Below are 25,911 nucleotides of genomic sequence, written 5' to 3' on the forward strand. Positions count from 1 at the left end.
TGCTTTTGAGATCAAAACGTTTTTTGTTTGTTTTTCTGTACCAAGCTGTAAACATGTTTATTTCTGCTGTGAAGTTGGGCAAATTGGGGGCAAAAATGTGGATCTATGGGGATTGACGGGCTTTTGGAGCCAGCCTCAAGTGACCATTCTATGAACTGCAGTTTTTTGGCACATTTGTGTTGGCTTTAATTTTCAGCCCTTGAGGTTGCTGCTTGGTTTGCAGGCATATATCCCAAACCAAGAAATGTTTTTTTCTGTTTGGCCTTTTAGCCTTTATACACAGATTACAGTCAGATAATAAGGGAAAAAGACTTTAAAAGTCTTTAAAAATTAAGTCTTTACTCTAAAACACACACACACACACACACACACACACACACACACACACACACACACACACACACTTTTACCCTTTCATATAAGAAGAAACATAACCAGCTACTCAGGCTTGGTTCAATCATTTCTGAATTTCTATGTTCTGTGCACATGGGGCCAAACGTAATGTCTGCCATTCGCTTCAAAGCAAATTATTTTTCTTGCGGAAAATAACAGGTCAGATGAGATGTATGGATTTCCCCACATGCCTTTATTAAGACATAACTGTATGCCTGTGGAAGGAGCGTGAGCTATTAAGCACTGAACTGACACGGTGGTTCAGATCCTTTCTTTTTATAAGCTGGTTTTAATGAGAAGCATGTATCACCGTTATTGGTAGCTTAGGAAATGCAAGGCTAAATGATTGACTGATGCAGGTGAATGTCATCTTATACAGTAAAAAACATGTTGGCTGCCATTGCAGCTGTGATCATAGCCTGTGGGAGGGAATCACAACATGGTTGTATAGGTAACATGTTCATAAATTTCATTATACAAATGGCAATAACCTTTGCTGTTGGTATGGTAAATTATACCGCACTCTAGAGCATATGAATGCAGCACAACATTAGCATGTTAAACCTATTAGCCTACTGTAACTGTGCCCTCCTGCTGTATGCTTGAAGCAGGAAATGAACCATATGCAAAACTACAAGGACTGCTGTGGGTGTGATTGCTGGCTGCACCCATAGGAGGCTAGGGAGGAAAGACATTTGTAGAAATACAGAAAATAACATAAAATGTGAATTCTGAATTGTATAAATTGAGAGCTGTAGCTCACATCAAAGGCTCATCTGAACTGTGTCACACTTGTGGGAACTAAACCATCTTTTAAAGGAATAATCTTGTTTTTCAGTTGTCTCTACAATACTCCATATAGAGTAAAGCAGCACCTTCTAGTTTTTAGCTCATGTAAAAGGTCAGCTACTGTCTTAAGTTGCATTTACAAGGAAGGATGTAAGAGCTCCATCCACACAATAAGCTGCAGGTATTTTCTGTAGTCTGACGTCCACATTCTACTAAGGGTGAAAGAAAATACTGACACACGGAAGTATTGGGATATAATGTTTTGTATTACCGTATCAATTCTCAAAAAACACTGTATTGGTTGCAGTAGTCATAACTTCAGACGTTATGTTAACCTCTAGGAAATTTCTTCAAATTTGACACAAACGTCCACTTAGACTCAACAATGAACTGATCAGAATTTGGTTGTCAAAGATCACTTTGACTTTACAAAACATGTTTTACATTAAAAAGAACATTTTTTACTCAAATGTAATGCATATGGTGGTTTGTTTATTAGATTAGATTTAAAAAAATTGTAAGATATTGCCTTGCTTACAATATTGCAATATACAAAATTTTAACCCTTCAATCATGCTATGTATCATATTGCCAGTTTCTTTCTTTTTTAAAGCCTTAACTATAAACTGTTGAAATGTGTATCTGTAGCTCCACAGAGCCTCCACCAGAGTGTGAAAGCAAAACTTTAAAGTCAAAGGCCAAACAGAAATTAGATTTAAATGAGCCCAGGGGTGAAACTAAAAAATTAAATGATTAAAACAGACAAGATGAAAGTGCAGTTAAACTCATAAATTATCTCCTGAATTTTTAGATGTTTTGATCCAGACATAATTTGATTAACACACGCCAGATTTAATCAGAGAAGAGCCAATATTTGATCAAAATCACAAGAAGCTTGATTTGATAAACATCTTTTTTTCTTAATCAGAGCTTTGCTGTTAATTATTTGTTTTCTCTCTGGGAATTTGCAGCTTAATATGTGCTGTGGCCAATGTGTCACAGGCTGCAGTAATAGTATCCAACCTGCTTTTTGATGATAATAATTACATCCGTTTGAAATGATCACGATCAATAAATATATTTGCTGGGCCTCGAGAGAAAAGTAAAAAAAAGGTCCACCTCACACTGTTGGTGCAGAGCGGAGCTCCAAATGGCTCCAAACCAGACTGTCACATTCACAATGTGACGAGGCCTCTGGGAATATGAAGTCAGAACAATCAGCTCTGACTTTCCATAATTAATTTTTGATTGACATGTTGGCCAGTGCCAATGTAAAATGATAAGTGTTCACACCAGTGCAGATGGTGAATGATAAACCGAGAACTGCGTGATGAATGATAATGACGTTCTTAAAATGAAGCTTATTCTGCTTTCATCAGATCAGCCATGTTTTAATTGATTGAATCAGTCCTACCCAAACATGTCGAAATGTATGATATCTCTGGGACTCAACATTGCCTTAAATTAAATCAATTCTGGTGTTTTAGTGTAGACATGAATTATTTTATTATACTCCCTGAAGCTCTCATCAGAGGACTAGACGTAATTTCAATACTGTCTCTGCACTCAAACAGTATATCTCTAAGTATCCTTTTTGCTCCCTTTAATCGAGTTTAAGACTAAGTGTTGACTATAGCAGCAGCAGCAACAGCAGCAAAACAATGTAATACAATCTAACACAACAGCAATGCAATAAATATTGCATCTGAGAAACCTACAGTGTTTCATATTTGTTGACATTGAGTCAGAGGTGTTGACTGGACTCTGTGCAGTTTCTGGTGATTTGTTAGATTGCATTTTACATGTTTAGGTTGCACTTACAGTACATTGTAGTACAAATCTGCACTGTACTGTTCTCATTCATGCACTGTAGCTGTTTCACTTTTTCTCTTGTACCCCATGTTTCTGCAGCTCTTAGTCCATTAGAGGATACAAAAAATAAAGATTTTTATAGTAGTTCAATCGATCAGATTTCATTGTGCTAAAAATCCTCACTTTGCCTTCAGTACTGTCAAGAAAAGGTGGAAAACTATCATAACGTACTCTCAGAAAATTTTTCATACAGGTTGTCAGAGGAAACTACGAAGTTTGTATCTACCATATGCTGAGCCCTGCACACCTTAATAACTTGCTACGCCCTTCCATTGGTGCACAGACAGTTGCCATTGAAAGTCATTGTAGTTTCTTAGACAATGGTCCTTGATGTCTCTCAAAGCAGCATCTTTTTTCTAGCAGATGAGCATCAATTTTGCCATCTTAAATAACAACTGTTGGCAAGTTAAATAAGCTGTAGTTTGGCTGCTGAGTTTAGATAATTGTTCATATTTTCAAACAGTATATATATATATTTTTCAAATTGTTTTAGGATGAGGACTAACCAATGTGTTTGTCATACATAATGCTGCCTCAAGTAATAAGCTGGAGTTGCTGGAGTGGAAATTACCCCAATTCAAATAAAGAGCAGAGAGCTGCTAATGTTGCCCTAAACTCTGGTAGCATCCATCACCATCCCTGCGCTTGCTGTGAATGAGACTTTTTTTTTATATACTTTGTAACCTCACAAACGTATAACAACATTTAACAAGCCTGCAGTACAGTGACCATCGCTATGCTACGATTGGACGGTCTGTTTTGGGGAGGGGGTTTAACAAGCTGTCAGTTAGACTCGTAGACTGTGTAAAATAATGGATGTCGCTTCTGGGTGTGAAAAGTGAAGCCAATGCAGAAGTGACTTAAACTGCAGTCTTTCCACCGGCCAGTGGGGGGCGACTTCACTGGTCACAAAAAGAAGTCAGATTGTATAGAAGTCAATGAGAAAATGACCCTAATTTTCACTTGATGAATTACCTCATTAAACATCTTCCTATTGAATTTCTGCTTTCAGTCGCTAGGTCAGGGTCTTTGTTATCCTGTAATTACCGTTTTTTAATGTGGAAAATTTGTTGACGTTAGACATATTTTAATCTCTCCAGTCATGATGATGTCAAGTGGAAATAAGTCGCTCTGGGTCCTGAATGTGGTGCAAGTGAACGTCAAAATCAGTTTCATTGCTTTGTTTTCTACTGGAATTTCCTAACTGGCCACAAGCAGCACAGTGCTGCCGTTTGAGCTAAACCATTGTCTAACACCTTGTTTCTAATTCCTCTTATTCCCTGCCTCCAGTGCCTGAAAGCACTGCAGTAGATGAGGGGTGGCTGATTCGTATATGATACCTTTGCATCTCACTACAAAAACTTAAATAAGGTGGCAGCTTTCTGGATGGAAATTACTCGGGAGCTGAAAGTTTCTGGTAACTGACCATTGCTAATAACTGTACTATCAGTTGTTTTGCATCTGATCTCTGATCTCAATAAACACAGATAGATATTTATTTTATATATTATTCCCATTTGTCCGGGACATCAAGATCTTCCAGAACAAGTGGACCAGCACCACATTTTTGTAACGGAAACCCTTTGCTAGTTTCAAGTCTTCTTCAATGGTGTTAATTTTGTCAGTTAAGGCCCCATTTACAGTAAGATGGATGATAAAGCAGGGCATGCTTTTGTGCTACCTTTTGTCACAGTGACCTGTCAATCTGGATAAAGGCATAGCAATGCGTATCCAGTCATTTCCACCTCTCATTCCTCCCCAGCTCCAGGCATTGCCCGAATTTGGTTGCTTCTGGTTCCAAAAAAAATAAACAAACAAACAAAAAAACCCAGCATGGTCACAACCAAAAATGCATAACTCAGGGTTTCAAAACAGCGGTCCACAAACTACTGTGTGATGTCATGGTGACTATGTCTACTTCTTTTACTTTGTACAGAGTCTATGGTTAGACCTTGATAGTACTGATATAAAATACAGTTTCAGAGATGCATCTTTTATCTACCTTAAATCCAAAATGCAGCACCACACAACAATCTAAATAAATAATCAAATTGTATATAAAAAGGTCAAGTGTGTCTTTATAATGTCACGCACACTTGATGTCAAACTACTGAGCCAAGTAGCAGATCTGTATGACTCAACAGAACTTTACTCAGAGAAAACTGAAGCAGAGGGCATCGCTTGTCTCATCTCGACTTCAGAGACTCACAGTGCTTTTAAAGTTGATGGTTAATGTAGCTGGCTGACTGACTCGGGGCGACGCAGCAGCAGTTCCTCCGAGATGTAAAAAGAAAAAACCATGCTGCAGATTTAAATAATGAGTGGGAGTGTGAGAAGTTCATTTTTTGGTGAAACTAAAAATCCTTGAGTAGTCTTAATACTGTATAGAGAGCAGGTGCTGCGCCTCCTTGCTCGTGTTTTTCTGTATTACTTAACTGGTAGGTGAAGTGTTTTAGACGGCTTACGGTAATCAGCGTCCTCTGCTGTGGGACATCACACACAATTAGAGCATTCTGCTGCCTTGCTAAATGCCAATTTGGGCTCCAAGGCTGAGCACTAACAAGGGTCCCACTTTAATAATGTGTATTCCTGCTTAGGTGAGGAAAAGCCCAACCGTGCTGATACTACAAGAACCCTTCTTGTCCGGTGAAACTGGGATTTATTAGGTACCTTTGTGGCTCCGTGTGAGGCGAAAAGCCTCTTCTCTCAGCAGCACTGCTCTTGTTACAAACAGTTTTTTCCCCAGCCTTCTCACTCTGGCATCAAGTCAAATTGCTCTGTTTATGACTCTTCAAGGACACTGGCATCACACAAAATCTGAAAATCCCCTCTTTTTTCCACCTTGAAAAGAAAGAGTTCATTTAATATTGTTTTTTAAAGCTCTGTGGCTAACAAGTGTCGGCCTCAAGCGCAAGAGCAGGCAAGGGCAGCGGAGGTTTTTACTCTACGGATAGGCTCAGCTGATTTGTTTTGCACTTAGAGCAGACAGTGTTAATTTCTGTCATCGGCTGAAAAGGTGAGAAAGCACCTCAAGAGCGTCTGAACGAGCGCTCCTCTGCCCCATTTTAACTCTCCCGTGTTGTTAATCTATTCAGCAGCCGAAAACGATCTGTCGGCAAGCAGATTGCAATCTACAGTCAGCAGTAACCGCCGCAGAGGAGGTCAGGGCGGCGTGGTGTAACATGGTATGAATTTCATTACTTGCCGCCCAGCACCAGGTGACGGGGTCAGTGGCCCTCTGACACAGCAGAGACATGGGAGACGAGAATTAGCTGTGTTTAATGTCAAGCACCCAGAGTGGGATAAAATACATCATATGTGTACTGCTGTATTAACAAAGAGAATTTGGCATCTCTTTCGGTCTCTGCTAGAGAGGGATGTTCTGTTCTTGCCAGCGGAGAATTGAAATGGGATCGTTGTGTCCTCTAGAGAAGGCTTTTCTTGCTGGCAGGAGAGAGCAGAAGAAGGGAATTGAACTCGCTGTCATGACTTTGAGTAGTTTTTGCCTTAATAACGAGAGAGAAAGTTTCTGATTGACAATGTCTCCTAATCCTCTCATTCTCTATCAAAACAAGCAATTGTTAGCTTGCAGGTGGTTGATGAATGCCTCATTTATTTGGAATAACAATAAATCAAACATTGTTATAGCGATTAAAGCCTGCGCAGTAATTTATGTAATCACAATGTCAACAACTGTCTCATTACATCAATACAACGATGGAGTGCATTACAGCGAATAGATTTCTCATAAAATAACAGGATTATTTTCATTCATTGGGGTTGTGATAATGGTCATTGTGCATCATTGGGAGACCTGAGGAATCCAGCAAATATGTTACACAACAAAAGAAAGGATGGCATGCTGAGTACAATGTGGTTTCATGCCTGGTACATCGTTTCCACTGAGAAAAAAAAGCAAACACATTCTTCACTCTGGGTTGTTCTGTATACCCATCTGACATTATCCGCACTGCATTTTTTTGCCCTATTTACTGGCTTTGTGCTCATTCTTACAAAGCTTCAAAGAGCTTAGCACAGGTTGCCTGTAGCTACCTGCTTTAAACACAAACACCAGCTCCTCTTGCAGCGCCAGTCGGAAGCTGCTCTCTTTTTTTTTTCCTCCCTGAGAACTACAGTGAGGTATTTTGGTGTCCTTTTGAATTAGCCGCTGCACATTTCATCCTCTTTTTTTTAATCCTGGTGAGGTGAAGGATTATGGGATGCTTATCGGTGTATGAAGATCAAGGGGATTAGGGGTATAATCCCATTTGAACCCACATGGTGTTTTGGCAACCTTGTCTAATTCTGTTCAACTATGATCTGCCCACTGCCCAGAACGTTTACAGTGGCACAAAGTCAGATTATCTCTATCCTCCATCACTGTTGGACTCAAAGTTAGTTCGATTTGTTCACTTACCCTTATCTGCCTGTTAACCAGAGAGATTCATTGGATTCACTAACCGCGGTGATCTCACTTAAATCACTCTTTCGTGCAGTGAAACTGATTTCTTGTCTTGTTGCACTCCACCTTCCCAAATAATATGTTTTAATTTTCTTATACCCAGGTGTGAAATTGCTAAGTAAAAATCTTTTTTAACGTGATAACACTGCAGTCATTTTGCCTGGTTGGAAAATATGTGGACCCACCCTGTAACAGCTGCAGTGTGAACAAAATAATTTTCTTCTTCTTGGGCTCTCACTCATATTGTTGGGCAGATAACCCTCCCCCACTCTCATATGCGTGACACGTTGCAGCGTTGTTAAATATCAAGACCATTCCTCATCCTAATGACCTAATGTGAACAGCATCAACAATTGCTTCCTTCTCCCTCTTCGGACTTTAATCTCACCACCCTCCATCCACCCCACCTCTGCACCGATAGGTAATGGGGAATACAGGCATTGTGAATCATCATTTTCCGACAGCAACTGCCTCTACATGGGAAATTATATCGGCCATACATTGAGGCTGAATATCTATGATATAATACGTCATTTGCAATAATCTTTGATGCTTCTTTTTTAGAGGAATACATGACTTTAATGTGATTTCGCATTGGTATTCTGCAGGAAAGCAGTATCAGTAACTTTGGCCAAGTAATTGTAGTGATGATTAAATATGCTGCTTGATCTCTTTCCATTCAGCTGATCAAGCAGCGGATCTGTCAGGACAGCTATGGCTAACTCTCTGTTTTGGTGTGAGCTAAGAGCATGTGGCACTTCTTCCTTTCATTTCTTTCTCTGTAATGAAAGCCACTCTGCTACAAGGCCTTGCTTCTTTTCTGTCTCTACTTGTTTGTTTTCTTCATGAAGTTTTGTTTGATCCTCTGGGTTTCCGTTGAATCAGAGGGGCAGCTAAGGAAGTAGCCTCGCTGACATGATGCTAATCTGTCTGTAAATATTAGGCCCACTGAGATCTTCATACAACACTGATACACATCACAGACTGGCATTGGACTGGCCAGCACCATATGGCATGCTGTCTGTTTAGTGCCAAGGGAAGCCTGTTAGTGACTGTTTTAATTATGCAGAAATAGTAAATGGTGTCAAGTATCATGGCTACTCAGCATGCGGTTAGTACAGTCACTACTCACCTGCATTGCTCAGATGCTGGAAGCCCGAATGCCATTATTATATCACATTTATCATTTACTGGAAGCACAGAAGCCATGGACGATAAAAGGCTGTCATCACTCTTCTCTGAACAGGACCACCTTATCAAAACTCTTTTCACCTGCCTGCACTTCAGTCACTGAATTTAAATGCCATTATTACTTCTGCACAATGATCATTTCGTTACTATTGTTCCTCTTAACAGTAAATTGCATTACATCTTGAAGCTAGTTAAATTATATGATGTTATACGTGCTTAAATTTCTGTTCTTCAAAAAATCTAAAAGGGATACTTTGCTGATTTTAAACCAGCCTTGTATCATAACAATGTGGGCAATATGCATTAGTAAACCAGGTAAACTTCCCTCCATCTTATCAGCGCCCAGTTCTCCCTGCTCTTCTCCTGGCTCAAATCCGCTGGATGAAACATTTTGCATGCTCTTGGGCTATTGATCAAGCTGTAGATTGTACTTCTGCATTTTGGTTTGCCTGCCACCGCGGACATAAAGATTACAGGAGAAAAACGAGAGAGAGAGAGACGCCCTTCTCTTTCTCACTCTCAGATCAAACAATAAAACTACGCAGTGTTGATCAAATAGAAAGCACAGTTCTGCTATTGAGTCCCCTGTTTCTTGTTTTCAGAAACAAATTTTAGTGCACTTCTTGGCTTTAATATGGAAGTATGTGAAAAAGAAGTTTGTGCCATACTGTTTTTTTGTGTTGTGAAAACTGAGGCTTGAAGAAATATGATCAAGTGGGAAAACGAAGCAGTGCTGATCCACCAAGATTCTCTTGCTGTGTTGCTCACCTTCTCACCTATAATATTTTCAGAAACATATTTTAGTGCACTGTTTAACTGTAATTCAAGATTGTGTTACCAGATGGCCACCATATTTTTTTCCTGTGTTACAATGGATGAGCTCACGGTACAACACCCACCAGTGGGAGCATTTATTGGTCCAGTGCAGTGCTGTTCATTTCAGTAGTTGTAGGTTTTCTACTTTTTGAGCAAAAGCCAATGGCAGTTACTTTGTGGATGGGCTCCACAAAGTTTCAAGGGAATGAAAGTTTTGGGGTAGTTATTTTACCTTTAAATGTATGTGACATGACACAGAGAGAGTTAATCTGTTTGATTTAAAAGAAAAACATGTTTCAGTCCTTTATTTATTTATTTTTATTTAACTTGTATTTTACCAGTAGTGTCCCACTGAAATAAGAATCTCTTTTTCAAGAGAAACCTGGCCAAGACCGGCAGCAGCATAAATAAACACATAGTTACAGGAACACAAATAGAGAGTAAATAGACAGAAGGTAAAAATCTGGCAAAAAGAACTCACATCTTAAAAGAGGACTTTAAAAGGTTTACTTTTGTAAACAAGTAGATTGAAAACAGTGACATTTTATTGAATTTGCCTCTACTTCTTTCATCTTGAGTTTGAAAAGCATTTCACAAGATTAATTAATTGAGGTTGAAGTCATTATTCATCATGATACATGCCAAGGGTATATAACACACAAACACCCCTTTTTCAAATTTCCGTACAGGCATTTGGATCAGAAAGCATAAAGAAATCCTGAGAATACAAAACATTTTCTTTATCTTTGCTGGTACTCTTCTGCTTGATAAAAACACATAGACAGTATCGGACCGGTCCAAGAATTGCCCTTAACTCTGAATGTCTGAACTTTGCCATACCATAGACTGTATAAATAATGGAAGTAGCTACTCTGATGTCACCCGTTGGTTTGTGGACTGTCATTTTGAAGCCTTGATTTTGGCTTTTTGGTCGTAGCCATCTTGTGTTTTTGAAGCTAGACGTCCGTATTCGGAGGAGATGCTAGAGCTGTGGAGGAGCAAGGGGTGGATCTGACTGGAAAACAAGGACACAATCAGCAGACAGCCTGTCACTCAGATGGCTGGCCCTTAAATATATGTTACTTTGGGCCTTAATAAAATGTAAAGACGCTATTTTTATAAAAATTAACCCCGCTGACAGTTGTCAAGAATGTTGAAACTATCTATCGTAACAAAAAAATGTTTTTTTTTTACCAGGCTGTAAATATGTTTATATCGTTTGCACTTTTGCGTTGGTTTTAGTTTTTCAGTCTTGGAGGTTGCTGCTTGGTGTCGACCATCTCCAAACCAAAATGAAAAGTCTGGAGTGTTGAGAGTGTGTCAATTGATGGGATATTTAAAATATGCCAGGTTTGTGCATTGTGTCCTTGCTGATCAAGAGTGAAGATTCTCTCTCTCGACTATTCAACAGGCTGAAGTGTTTTATTGGTCAGTGTGCTGCGTACCTTAACAGTAGGGTGATGAAAAAGCCGTAGAGAATGGAAAGGTTGTGTTGGTACCATACCATCCACAAATTTTGATAATGGAAATGTTACAATAACTGTGCTAATGTGTAGCAAACTGCATTGAACTGAACCAGGCTGCTTAGTGGAAATGAAGCTCCCAGTGGTGAGTCAGAGCTTTACACTTAGTGGTGAACCTCATGGAAGCATGGTGTGCAGTGTGAGTGTCAACCATATGTTGTTTTAAATCAAATAAAATAGAGATATTTCATCACTGTAGCACAATTAGGACGTTTTGGCTGCGATGTACAAAATACTGATATACAATATACTGACGATTTTGCAATTCACACAGCATATCTAGTATCATTTATAGCCATATTGGCTAAAGGTGGAAATTACAGAGAGTCCAAGCTGTATGCAAAATGGAAAGCATTAATTTGCTTGGTAGATTTCATGCAATATGTCTGTTAGACTTTGATATTTCATCTGTTCAAGTGGGCCTTTTTCCCTGATACTTGGAGCGCAGGAAAGCTCAGGGGGTCACCAAAAATATAAGCTATGCATTTTAATAGTGGTTTAACAAGCTCTCATTAACTTCCAACACTGTGAAAACTCAAGAGGACTTCTGTGAGAACGTTTGAGGGATGAGTGAACAATAATGTAGACTCAAGTTATGCTTACTACCCAGCATGCATCTCGAGGGGTCGAGTAATTCAGTTGATAAAATCAACTTTAATGTCACTTTGTGGAGTTTGTCTGCAGATAAGGGCAAGAGCCATTCTTTTTTTTAAACATCTTCCGCTCCCTCTAACCTGCTGCCTTGCTTGTTAAGTGGTGCTACGTAATATTAAGTGCACAGGGACGTGTGGGAGAGCATGGCAAAGGACTGCTGAAAAACACCTTAAGATTCCTCACTTGAAAATGTATATGTGTAGAAAAATGTATCAAAATCCCCTCAGGCAGGTAATATTCGAACACTTTCTCATCCCAACTTGTCACACGGTGTCGCTCTGGTGAGCTTCTACGTCAACTTATGATGTTTTAGGTATCCATCATGTGTATGCTCTGGGGTGCTGTTACCATGATATCAACAAATACACATGGTTGAATGAAGCAGCACGGTCCTTATATTTACACAACAGCACATGGCAACTGATGTGACTGTCATGATGGTTGGGATTAGGCAACAAAGTCACGGTCGGTCAGGTTTAGGCAAAAGAGGCACATGTTAAGGTGTAGAAAAGAAACACACATTCACATGGGAATTGAACTCTGGACTCCTGCATGGAAGTAAGCTGTTTGTGGGACCTATCCGCCTCCCCAACTGCCCATCCTATGGCCGCAGTCACGCACATTACATTATGACCTCCAGACGAGAAGATACCATAACACACAATAGCCTGTTCTCATGCTTTCTGTGTATACCTACAAAAAGTAATGCCTCAAATTCATATATTACCCGTGTAATCAGTAAAGCAAGTTAGGTTGGGGTGGTTGATGGGTCAAACAAATGCAGGACTCTTCCCCAGGACAATAGTTTTCATGTCCTGTCTGGGACTACAAGTCAATTTAAAGTATGTTATCACCATATTTGTTCTTTTAAACCTGACCTACATAACTTTACATTGGGTACATAACTTTTTTTTCTTCATAGAGCTGCTGGATGAGGATATGTTGTGCACTGCCCTATGTGACAAGGTTAAAGTGAAATACAGAAAAGAGAAAAACAATTTAATATATATATAATTGACATTCTGCATTATTCTGTGTTTAGATATGCATGACTATGTAACCTGAAACACTGATGCTGTCACATCGTTTTGTTGACATGAGTTGGCTAACTGAGGATTGCCCGACTGTTAAACATCACAAAACACCCTCATAGTGTTTAACTGTTGTAATTTGAATATTCAAATGTTTGAACAGCAGCAGAATCAGTGGAGACAAATATGACACACATTTACATGACCAACTGATTAAAGCCTGTCAGTTCCTCACTGCAGTCAGACTGTAGGCCTTGCAGACCAGCGGTGCATTTCACATAATTTCATCATCAAAGCGTTTTCCCACTGAGGAACCATCAGTGAATGAGTGCTGAGTGAATGAGGCCTCTTGATGCAGGACACTTCATATCACCAGCAGTCACATTTCAGTGCAGAAGCAGTTAGAGGGAGCAGAAAAATTGTCAGTGTGTGCAATAAAAAGGAACTCTTGTCCCACGGATTAATGACAGGAACTGTATTTATCCATTCACTGCTTGCTTGCTCTTCAAGTTAACTAGTCATTGTCAGAGAAAATGCCACCTCTCAATAATGCATGCCTGATTTAAAAGACCATTGCCCTTTTGGTACCTGCTCTCGCCTCAGCAGCAGAGATTAGAGCAGGGTGACACATCTTCACTTGTTCTGGAGCTGATATTATACCAATCAATGGATTTCATTTTCAAGTTTGAAAGGAGTATTGGTCATTATTGTGGCCCCACTGAGATAACTTGACCTGCAGAGTGTGCAGGGTTTACTGGCCTCAGGGGTGAGGGCTTTACTGGTTCTTTGAGGCGTCATCAAACTGCTGGGTGGCGACTTGAAGTGAAACATCAATAATTCAAGGGCGGTTAATTCACCTTGAGATTGGTCTCCATGGAGCTTGATCATAGAGCCTGAGTATGAAGTGTGTCGGCCCTCTCAGAGTGTGATAGCTTCGCTTTACATTTCGCCTCATTAAGGGCTAAGAATAAAGCTGCAGTTACGTGAACAGTATTTCCTCTTCTTTTACATGCCCCAAAGCATTTAATCAGAATATAACTTTTTCGACTCGCAGCAAGTGGTTCCACCTTCTGTAAAACATCAAAACTGCTGCAAATATGACAGCAGAAGGATAAGAAGAAGTTTTTTCCCCAAACCTATTGAGAAAACTCAATTTATCCAACACATTAAGTATAGAAGGAGAAGAAGCGGTTCTGCCTATTAATACAGATTTAGTAATAAATAACTTAAGTGTAACCGGGGTACCCTCACATGCAGACTATAGGCAATCCTTACAGTTTACCAGAGGCCCGTAAATGTCTCATATGCAGGTGTTGTGGCATGTCGTGTGTGGCGTTCACACCCTCTACGTCATCTAAAGCCCAGTTCAGGCGAAATATTTGTGACAAGACGAGAGATTTAAATCAAAATAACCAAACGAGATGGTGTATCATCTCCATATATGAATAAATGTTCTTCTGTTCTAATTTTCAGCTTTTGAAGTTTGTTTTGTAGCTGAATATAAATTGTAGCTTTTCTAAAAATATGACAATTATAGTGAAATCCTTGCTTTAGTTGCATTTGTAGTAGAGATGATATAGCGTAAAATGACCTCAGCTTCAGATTTAGAAGTATTTATAATAACTACACCAAAATCATTTAAATAAACAGTGCCAATCATTCAGTCAATGAGTATGTGTATGACATGCGAGCAGCATAAATAACATTGTGGGATGAGCGGGGACGGAGGGCTTTTGTCAGAGACTACCACAGCAAGCAAACGCGGCATCTGCAGACAATTTGTAATTGACTTGGCTGGCTTACCTCACTACAGGCTGACTGGCTGTTGAAACAGGTGACATGAGAATGTTCTAAAACCAGCTGCTGGAGACTTGACAAGCTGAGTCGCAGGTGACACCTTAAGCCCTCCTGAGTCAAGCTGAGACTGGCCAGTTCACAACGCTTCAGCTTTTCTCAGGAATGTGCTTAAAGGGCTTTGTCTCGTTGCAAATCTTTGGTTTGAACTCAGCTTAATATTACCCCAACGGGGGCAAAAAACGCACAGACAGAACATATTTATTCCTTTAAGAGAAAAAGGATTAGATAAAGTGTTGACATGGTTATTAGATGCTAATATTCTCCCATTAAACAGGCTATCCAAGGTTTGCACCACCAGTCTCAACCCAGTTTAAAATTCCTTATCATCAGCCCAGTCTCTCCCGATTGAGGCAGTAACATGAGGCAGTTTTATTCAGATGGACTATTATTCTGATACTTTGTGCATTATTAGGGTCCATGTAAACACACCTTATGTTAGTTGTTTACACAAAGTGGTAGACGTGCAGCGTTTTCAGTCGGACGCTTTTGCTCAGTGGCTTTATATTAAGGTATTGATCAGAGCTGAGTTGCTTTTATTGAGCATTGAAGTGCATGTACTATGGACCTGGGAAACATGAGAGAGGCCAGTAAAGGTTAATGGAAACACCCTGCTCAGTATCTCTTAAAAACACTACAAACACTTCCTACACGGGCAGATAAGCGGGAGGAAACGACTCTCTATCTCTTAATAGGTCCCCTGGCATACACAGTGCTGTATGTTTAGTCATTGCAAGTTTGTGTTTTAGATTGTCTTGTAAATAATGCAAACTTCTGCTGCTGTAGTCAACGGCTGCCTCCCATTTAGCAGTATGAAATCCAGTATTACTGTCGGCCAGATCAACTGTCACAGCTTGATGAGGATCTGCAGAAAGTATGACCTTCTAATGATTGCTCTCCAGCTAAGGCCACAGCAGGACTCCTGTGTAATTTCCTTCTTTATCCAAAAAGATGACAGGAGTGCCAGCAGCTGGAGTGCTCCTGTATGATGGAAAAGTAGATATCAGCTATCTTTCTTTGTGCTGGGAGGAATGGGCTCTGCCCTTTTTTCTCAGCTTCAGTGGATGCAGGGAGTTGGGGAGATTGGATATAAAAAAAACCTCTCATTTTGTTCACCTTCAAAAAATACAGCCCAAAAAACATTTAGGACAAACTCTGGAGCAACTCTGTCTCTATTTTTGCTCGCGCCATTGAGTTGGCAAACTACTGAAGAGGTGAAGCGTAGAAACAGAGACACGCAGGAAACCTCTCTTGTGCTACAATATGTCTTGATCATCTGCTGGAGCGGGAATCAGCGGTAAACAACTGCAGACCTGCAGAGCTTTAAAGTCTCGGTGTAATGCCGGCAAACAGGGATCAGAGGAGTTTTGTGTCTCAGCAGTTTTTTTTCCACATTGTACTGAAAAACTCACAATTATTTATAACTTGGATTTTGATTCAGTTAAAATGATGAAACAGAATCATGTGCTTATTAGACCTGTCAGACTGTCACTCTAGTGCATTATGACTTTAAGCAATAATTTTATGTAAAGAATACACCTGCATTATAAGCCCCACGTGAAAAATGTGACTGCAAAAAAAGCCTTATGAATGTTAATCTTTATAATTATTTTTACTTAAGTGTGTGGTATATTCTTTGGTGGAAAATAAAAACAATAAAAACTATGGAATAAAAATTGGTCCCTGCTCCGTACATGTAATTAGTGGAAGCATTCTTCCAAAAGATAACAAGATTCAGCAGCAATGCTGCTGAAATACTGCTGCTACAATCTTCATCCCCATCACGATAGAGAGATCGTTTGGAATTTTTTGAAGTTTGTTGTATGAGGTTCTTATCAGTGTATTACATACAGTAAAAGGCAACAAAATTTATTTTAGCTACCTAAAAAATGTATACTATATTTAGGATATTTTTACTGTTTTCCTTTGCCATCTGACAGCCCTCGAGCTTATCTTATGTGTCCAAAATGCTAGACTCCATTGACAAAAACAGTTACCTTGCTGAACACTGGAGCTGCTTGTGTATTGTATGACTTTTACTTTTTAAAGGGTTAGTTTTGATTCACCAAAGTCACACAACTGACTGAGGGAGTGGCAGACCAGCAACTCTTGTCTTCTGCATTGTACAATTACTGTTTTTGTCAAAGGGCTGTCTGAAGGCAAGATAAAATGATAAAATTATTCTAAATATAGTGTACACTTAAGTTGATATTGATTCTTTTTTTTAGTTAGCTAACATACCTGTCCACAGCAGTGCACCACTTAGCTGCCTTGGCATTACTCCTGTCTGCTTCTCCAAAATGGGGTTGTGCTGACAGTCATCTCTATGTAATACACAGGCTATGAATGAGTACCTCATAAAACCCAATTTCAGTAAATTCTGAATTATCCCAAAAACAAAATGATCAAGTCGATTTCTAACTTTGTGGTGTGAACAATTTTTGCTTTAAGAGTTAATGATTTGTATTTGTTTTCACAGTGGCATACCTGGGAAGAAATGTGGGACCATTATTCTGTCTGCGGAGGAGCTGGGGAACTGCAGAGTAAGTCTAAACGGTTTTAACACATACATTTTTTACTGCGCTTACAATGGAGGTTTTTATAATAAATGTTTTGCATTGTTCACTGATCTAATTTGAAACGGGCCCTTTAACAGCGGTACATTAGAGTTTAATTGAATGCATTGACTGTCGCTGATAGAGTACGCCATGTCACTGTGAAAATGTATGTGACACACTGTAGGGAAATGGTGCATGTTGTGTAAGTCACATAATGCAGAAATGTAGCAAACCTGCTGAGGGGAAGTGAGTTGTTTAATAGCCTTGACTTCAGTAAGATTTATTGCGTCATAACTCCCCCCATTAAACCAGCAGGATACACCATGTCTCTTTGCACTTGCATTTGTCATTTGAAAATTGTGTACATAGTGAATATGCTATGAGTTTGAATGGCTATTTAATGAGCTCGCCTTCATTCCTATCACAAAAACAGGCATTTCTTCTAATGTGAGGTGTGTTAATCCATGAATCTGCGTTAATAACCTGTGTCCGCTAATGCCAATTGACTTTCTCTCTGCATTGCTAAATGAAGACAGTAAATAACCACATTATGCTGCTGCCAGTGCTGCAAAGTAACAAGACTTATTGGCCAGAACAACTGGCCTCCCTCACAGGCTGTAAAGCAAGCCATTGAGCTGCAACTACTCTATAACCTTTTTATGATATCCTAATACATGTAAGCATCTTATGGTAAAAAAGTGTTCATGTCAGACATGTTGAGTAAAAAGCCGCTGGTTTCACAGTAATGTTTCCTGACTTTGAGGAAGTTTTTCTAATAGCACCATTTATTTCCTGACAAATAAACAGTCTGCGATTAGAATGAGACAGATAAGCCATGCTGATAATAAAACTGCCATGATAACTTTTACTGATTTGGTTCTTGCTTGATTGAAGCAAGTGCAGACATTGAAGGGCTGCTGTGAGTCATCAGGTGCAGAGGATCTGCCATGATGGAAGCAAGCATAATCATTGCAGAGCACCACTTCAAGAAGCGGTTTTGTAATATAAATGCAAATGATTGTTACTGGTACAAATGACCGTTTTCTTTCTCCCAGACTCAATTAGAGAGACACAGACTTGACATGTCACTCCAGACCTATTCTGTTTACGCAGAATTTGACCCTGAATGAAAATACTTCGTGACTGAGTAAAAAACAGGGAACCAAGAAGAAACGCATCGTTGAATAATCTGAAGACCCTGCTGTCAGTACAAGTCCCACACCTGTGAATTATCACAGTTTGGAATTGCTATCATCCATCTGGATGGTGTTTATTCTATAATCCACCTGTGACCGATAAATAGAGGCAGCTGAGTTGCTGCTTTGCCTGAAGGTAAACACTGCAACTCTTGTTTGGGAAACCAGCAGAGTGGGAATCGACTGTGGAAGTTCTGCTGGGACTGTTAACCGAGAGGTGGGTTGGCTCTCACCTTGCTGGTGGATTTGCCAGGTATCATTAGACAGAGCAACAGCCTCTGCGTGGATCAAAGGCTTCCTCTTGGCTGTCGTTAACTCTGGCACATAGGACATGCTGAGCAGCGGCTGGCTCGCTCTCAGATCCTCCTCACAGTCCAGCAGCAGCTCTGGCTGATTTAAATCTCAGTAAACCGCAACACTTTACTTATGACAGCAGTTAGCCACAGAGTGTTTATTTCTGCCTGTCCAGAGCATATGAAGATAAACGTTGCTCTTCCATGTATTTGTCTTGAGCATGTACTCACTATTCACTTATGCTCAGATTATAGCCATCCATTCCCATTCCTGTAAACTTCATCACCAAAAAGCCCAATTACCATTGACATTTTGGAATTTATGATGTATTCCCCTCAAGCAAGTATTCTTCAATTTATCACTGTAGTCGTAAAATTGAATTGAGTTTTGTGTTTTTCTTTGTTCTTTTTTCCATGCTTTTTTGTGCATATGTAATACAGCTCCTTACATTGGCTGGCATACGGTCATAGAAGACAAACACCCAAACAAATGACGTCATGCAAGAAGCATACAAAAGAAATGTGTTCATTTATGATTCATTTAATCCTCTGGTTCATGAATCATTTCTTGATTCACTGCAGTGTGGGATCCTGTCGAGGTCATAAGCGTATCCAACATCATTTAATGTGTTGTCTGCATTGCTTTGCATTCCTTTCAAAGATCAGTCCCATATTCTGAAAGTGACAGTGTACATTGCTCTACCACTTACCCCATGCAGCGATATCTTGGTGGAGCAGAGAAATGGAGAGAATGATGCAGACTACACTCAGTATTCCCCTGCTGCTCTTAAACCTCAGTGGTTGAAATGAATGTTCTGCTTTTTTCCCCACTTAATGAGAGAACACTGCTAGGCACCAAAGTGGGTATGTGTTATCTGTGCCTAATGAAGGCTTAAGGCTCCGTGTTGCCATGATAGTGTAATTGTAGAGGCTGTGTCAGAGTTAAGCAGGACAGTTTTAGGATGCCTCTATTTAAAAGTGTATGGATAACTGACCTAAGCAAACTTCAAATCCACAAAAAAAGCCTCGGTGGGAAGTTGGGAAATTGAATGTTCTTGTGAGGAACCACACTTCAGGCACAAACTGCGCAGTGGATGACTCTAAAACATGGCTGATCTGTGTCCAGCTGTACAAATCAGAAAAGTGCTTTGTTTTGTAGAATTCATAGAATAAGTCAAAAATAAATGCTGGCAGTGTATGTTTCTGCAAACCAAGGATATGTAGCATTTGCAAATTATTCTGTAGCTGCTATGTTGAAACTTAACATTCTAACAATGCTGGGACTAAAATGTGGTTATGTTTAGGGACAAAAAACCTTGGTTGTAGTTACAAAAGGATCATGTTTTGGCTTACTTACTTTTGTGGTAGAAGTGCTGCTGGAAATGCCGGAGATGCCTTGCTAAAAAACACCTGGCTTCGGTAGTGTGATTGCTGCTGGAATGCCACTGATTTCTCTAAAATCAGCTGGTTTTGGTGGCACAATCATAACTTGAAATGATGCTGACGTCTGGCTAAATAAATACCCACTTTTGGTAACAAAATCTCTGCTGGAAATGCTGCAGGTGCCTCACTAAAAGTCACCAGGTTTTGGTGACACAGCTGCAGCTGGAAATGCTGCAGATGTCTTGCTTTAAAACATCTGCTTTTGATGCCACTGGAGTTGCCACTGATGTCTCGCTAAAAAACACCTAGTTTCAGTGGCACAGTTGCTGCTGGAAATGCCTGTTCTCTCTCTCTCTCAGTTGCTGAGTTGGCTATGATGGAAATGCTGATGAAATGCTACAGATGTTTGGCTAAAATGCAACTGATTTTGGAAGCACAATTGCTGCTAGAGTTGCTGTTGATGTCTAGTCAATAGACACCCAGTCTGGGAAGCACAGTTGCAGCTGGAAGCACTGCCAATGTCTTTATCCACCATATCCTCCACCTACTAATGACAAAATCAGCTCCTGTGTCATCAGAACTCACTTTAGAAATGTTGATATCACTCATATGAAACTATAATATGCATATAATATAATATGCAAATATAAGGTGTCGGTGGTTTGCAGAAACAAACAGTGCCAACATTTTCCTCCAGCCGCTGGGCTGGATAATAATGGGAAAATAACAATGGCTAATGAAAATACGTTAGGTATACACCAGCCCTAATTCATTTAGCCACCACTGGCTGTTTTAATTTACTCTTGACTTTGCATCTACCTCAACATTTCCTGAGTTGGGACTGGAAGCATAAACTATGATTAATTAATATTTTCATTAGTTTTTTTTTTTTAACTAAATATCTATGTACTGGCATCCATCTTTCTCTCAGCGGTTGCCTCAGAGGCTGGTCGGTGTCCTGTCAAGTGATGTGATGGGGGTTAGTGAGAGGCAGGTCAGAGGCAGAGAGCACCATACTGATGTGGGTCACAGCAATCAATGGAGGCCCATCCCGGCACCATGCTGATTCAGATCTAATAGCTGCACTTCAAAAGGCTCAGGAGACCAGCAGGGTAAAAACAATTCTTTTCTGCCAGTTGAAGGCTCTGAATGTGTTCTGGCATCACATATCATAATTTAAGAAATGATTACCAGTGACTTGACTTGCATATGTGGTATGTCCTGTGGCTAAAAAGCTTCAAAAAGGTCTCATACAGCTTGAGAGAAAGGCTGTCAGTTATAGAGAACATTTTGCAGAGTTTCCGCTGATGTGGATGTTTACCTGTCCAGTCTGTGCCCACTAAGCCACCTGAATATTCTACAGTGCAGACTAATACCTTGACCACAGGGAGACTATCTGGAACCAAGAGCATTACGGGATATGTTCATTGTCCTTGTAATGGCAGCGCACATTGAAATGCTGCCTAAATGAGTATAATTATGTTAATACCAGCCTTTCTAATGTATCATTAGCTGCACTCACACCCTCCACATCCTTTTTGTACACAGCCCCCACCTCCTCCATATGCTGGGTTTTAGAATCCATTTCTGTGCCTCTGCATGGTCTGTCATACTGTTACTATGATGATATTCAGCACAACAAGGTATTTTCAATTTGATACCCCTTATCCCATCCACTGTTGTTATGCAGGAGTTGCATAATAAAGAAACGGTAATGAATGCATTTGCAGGTTTTGGAAATGAGCACCCACTGGCTGGCTTCGCTCTGCTCTTATTAGGATTCAGTCAGCACTTTGCTTTTATTTGGTGCTTCAGTGCTTTTATATCTTGGCACACAGCATGTATAAACAAACAACAGGAGGGAAACAGAGGCAGAAGCGTGGATTTACAATGCCCTTTACTTTTTTGTCTTCTCATTTCTCTCACTCTCTTGTCTGTAGGACTACGCCACCATGCAGTTCTGTGCCAACAAACTAGATAAAAAAGACTTCTTTGGAAAGTCAGACCCCTTTATGGTCTTCTACAGAAGCAACGAGGATGGCACGTGAGTTTGTCTTCCTTCTCAGTGGGTATCTAATTTTAGCCTATCAAAGACAGGTAGGAGGGCGTGGAGATCAAAGAGGAAGTGAACCAAGGTCGAGAAAATTAGATAGAAATCCCTTGAACTCAGCGGCATGCAGGCATGGTCTCCAAGCAAAGTATAGCAGGAAGATTCTGTCAGTGGGCTTTTTTATTTTTAAAAAAAAAGATGTGTCTTTTAGGATTTTAAAACCCTGTCGACCTGCATCTCCAGGTTCACCATCTGCCACAAGACTGAAGTGGTGAAGAGCACGCTGAACCCTGTGTGGCAGCCCTTCTCCATCCCTGTCAGAGCGCTCTGCAACGGAGACTACGACAGGTAAGATGAATGATGATGTACAAGAGCACTGAGCACTGATGTGATTTTCCAGGGGAAATCAAAGCCATGCAGAGTTTCAATACGCTGTGTACTTATTTCAAAATGGTTTTGGGTGCATCACATTTAGACACCATTGATTTTCCATCGTTATTTTATCTGCTGCTGTAATAGAGAATTATTAAAGGCCTATCTCTGACTACATGCTATCTGGCTGCTCATCGATTTGCCCATAAGCGACATTTCACTGCATTTTAAGTTTCTGATTGGCTGCTCCAGTGGCATCTCCTATCTTATCTGAATCTCTTCAGAGCAAAGGGCCTCGTGGGATACCTGAGGAGCAGGAGGAATTTTGGCAGGAAAATAAGAGGAGAGAGAAAGACAGTGAAAGAGGGAGGAAGAATGGCTGTTCTTGTCGTTCTATGGATGTTGACAGGTGGCTGGATCAACAGAGGGGAGCCCTGCTGTTTCTGAGTGTGCGTGTGTGTGTGTGTGTGTGTGTGTGTGTGTGTGCGTGTGTGTGTGCGCGTGCCTAAGCATGAAAGTGTGTAGACCCAGACAGCCAAGAGTGTGTCTAGAAGTCGTCAAAGAATATGTCAAACCTCGCCCTCACCACCACGCTGGGTGTCAACCGAGGTTCTTCGCTTCGATCTTGTCTCTGCTCACCTGCCTGCAGGAGCTAATTGGGTCAGACAGATGGAGTGGAGGCATGAAAGAAGCCTGATACCCTTTTGAGGATTTTGATGGCAAGAGAAATCTATGCCGATTAGGGTCTCCCGATGTTTCCTGTGAAATATCTACAGTTTGCTTTTTTGGACGTGCTCTATTTCCAAGAAATTCATAGCAGAGCTCCTGCAGTTTTCAGCCGTTTGATTCACTGCTCTTCAGCAAATCAAATTTTAAATTATTTTAAAAATATAATGGCTCTTTAATAATTGCAGTTGGCCTGGTTTTGACCCACAGTATGTGCAATGATTCTGAGGCTTTGAATATCTTTGACTCAGACACTTCTCAAACACTCAGCCCTTTACAGTTAATGCAGACTTCAAAGATTGAGCCACAGACACGCAGTGAATTTAATGTGCAGAGAAATAACATTAGTAAAATTACACTATGCGAAACAGAATTATAATATTTGATAGATTCTACTAGACTAAATACAAGAGGTCAACGGTACTAAGTCAATAAATTGCAACTGTGCTGATAGAGCTAATACTGGGCAGAACTGAAGGGTGGATGCTATGCTTCTGCGACAACGCCATCCAGATATTAGTGGTTGTCAGTATGAGCACAGTGGCGATTAGCTAGCCAGTGCAACACACTCACAGGGACTCACGTATTAATGTGCTTGCTCAGCTCGACCAACTACCACGACAAAGAACAGAGAAGCTCGGATAACAACACACACAGCAGGACCGTGACTTCATTCTCTGCTCCTGATGTGTATGCTTGACTATATTTTGACATGGCAAATAGTTGTTTGCGTTTATATTTATGTTCTGAATGTTGCATAAAGAACATATAACAAACGAGAGAGTGAGACAGTAAGTGAAAGTGTATTGATACTGCACAAAATGAGTATTAACATGACAATTAAAACTGTTGTCAAATATTTTAGAATATCGATCAATCGATATTAATGGCCACTTGTTAGAAGAGACAAGAGTTTGGTCTCCTGGGCTCAGTTGTTCAGAAAGAATTTGATCGGCTTTTGGCTTTGGAACGGGATCAAACCTTGAAAATGGGTTTTTTACAAGAAATAAAGGGTTCTGAAATCGGATTAGATCATGTAGTCCGGTCTTTGTTTTGATCTAGATCAAACCTTCAGTAAATGCTGTTCAAAAGGTTTTAGTGGCACTGGGACTCCTTTGATAAAAATAAATAAATAAATAAATAAACAGGATTTTCCTGATCCCAGCAGAAGGCTGAATCCAGGGTTTATTTTAGGAGCAAAATGTAATAAAACTTGTAAATTGATCAAATTGTATATATATTTATTTACATCTTGCACTTGATTTGTGATAAAGTTGACATAAGTCTACCTAATAAGTATTTTAGTACAAAAATGTTTCATTCTTTTTTCTTTTTTTTTTTTACAGAGAAGAAGGATGTTGTCCGTCTGAAATAATCCCCGAAACTGCAGTCACAATCAAACTAGCACTATTTAAAGTTATAATCACAAAGATCTGAGTTTCGGTCTCTTTGGCGTCACCCATGTTGATAAATGGTAATTGCAGTGTGTTTGTTAGTGGAATATCAACATCGTGATATGTAGTCCCATTGAGTGCTCTGGTTATCCAGATGTGGTATTCTTGAAATGCTTGTATCTGAATCAGGGTGATCCATTCACGTTGCTTTGTTTTGCTAATTCTGGACAGCAAAACATGGGATTTCCAAATCTGTTTTTTTCTGGTGCAGATAAAATGATTTGAACAAGTGGGCTCTGGAGGACAAAGATCCAGATCTGAGCCTTCTGGAAGAAGGTGAGGAGATAGATGACAGAAGTCCCAGGTTGGCAGATGCTCCAGTGCAAAATAAGCCTCATGTCCTGCTCTTTATACTTCCACCGAGCCAATCTTTCACAATTAAATCTAAAGCATGGATGATTGTGTTTACACTCTCTCCTGAGTCACGTCTTTGGGCCTCATGTGGATCTATTCAATCTCTTGTAATCATCTGGCTTTAATAGTAATCAGAAAGGGAAATCTCTCCAATTTACACTCAAACATGCAGTGTGTGCAGGAACCAACATAAGATTGAGCCAGTAACTAATTCTCTGTATCTTCACCATATAATTGTGCTGTAATGCTGCTCCTGACCCTGGTCATTAGTTTTAAGAAAATTACATGGGAGAAAATTGATGTTGACGGACGCATCACTGAGAAATCATCTGCCCTGAGTGTCAAAACACAAAACACATTTGGTTTTTTTTAGTACGTACAAGGTGTACAAGGAAGAATAAACGTTCTCCCACTCTGACTCTGACTCTGAATATGTTGCTGTGTTTTGTGTTGTTTCGGTATTCAGTATTCACCTTATCTGTCCTTGCACTCCGTGGATTATAGACGTTTGTTGTAGAAGGGGAAATCTGTTGAGCAGACAGAATGAGTTCAGGTCAGGATAACAGGGCAGCCCTCCATCACCTTGCTTCCTCCAGGACCTAGAGACACATGACTGACAGCAGCTGATGGTAAAAGGGGGGCAGCCCACTGATCTTTCCATCAGATAAAGACAAAAAGAGGAAGCACTTTCCTCATTCTCAGTGAATTATCTCAGACTACTTATTTGGTTTCTTGACGTCTTACTTATTTTGGAAACTTGCAAAATATGCTGCCCTCTAAGAGGTTAGTTTTCTGTCTTTAGTGTGTGCCAAGAAAAGCTTTACCTTTACCTGAAACTCTCTTCTGTGAGCGACACAAATTCACTAGAAACAATTCCATTAAAATGCTTGATGGTGTTTAACCAATATGCTCCTAAAAGACTTTTATTGGCTTTGCTTGG

At 40.1% G+C, this 25,911-nt stretch overlaps 1 protein-coding gene across 2 annotated transcripts in view; it reads left to right on the forward strand.

Moving 5' to 3' along the window:
• The window catches only part of cpne5a (copine Va), a 96,097-nt gene that overhangs the window by 31,708 nt on the left and 38,478 nt on the right, over positions 1–25,911 (forward strand). For both annotated transcript variants that reach the window (XM_042491462.2, XM_042491461.2), the window contains 3 exons: positions 17,065–17,128; positions 21,956–22,059; positions 22,309–22,413. In XM_042491462.2, coding sequence (XP_042347396.1) covers positions 17,065–17,128; positions 21,956–22,059; positions 22,309–22,413 — 273 coding nt within the window. The remainder of the gene's footprint in view (positions 1–17,064; positions 17,129–21,955; positions 22,060–22,308; positions 22,414–25,911) is intronic.

The sequence above is a fragment of the Plectropomus leopardus genome, chromosome 9, assembly GCF_026936395.1.
Source record: "Plectropomus leopardus strain MGB_pleo_1.0 chromosome 9, ASM2693639v1, whole genome shotgun sequence".
Lineage (NCBI taxonomy): Eukaryota > Metazoa > Chordata > Actinopteri > Perciformes > Serranidae > Plectropomus > Plectropomus leopardus.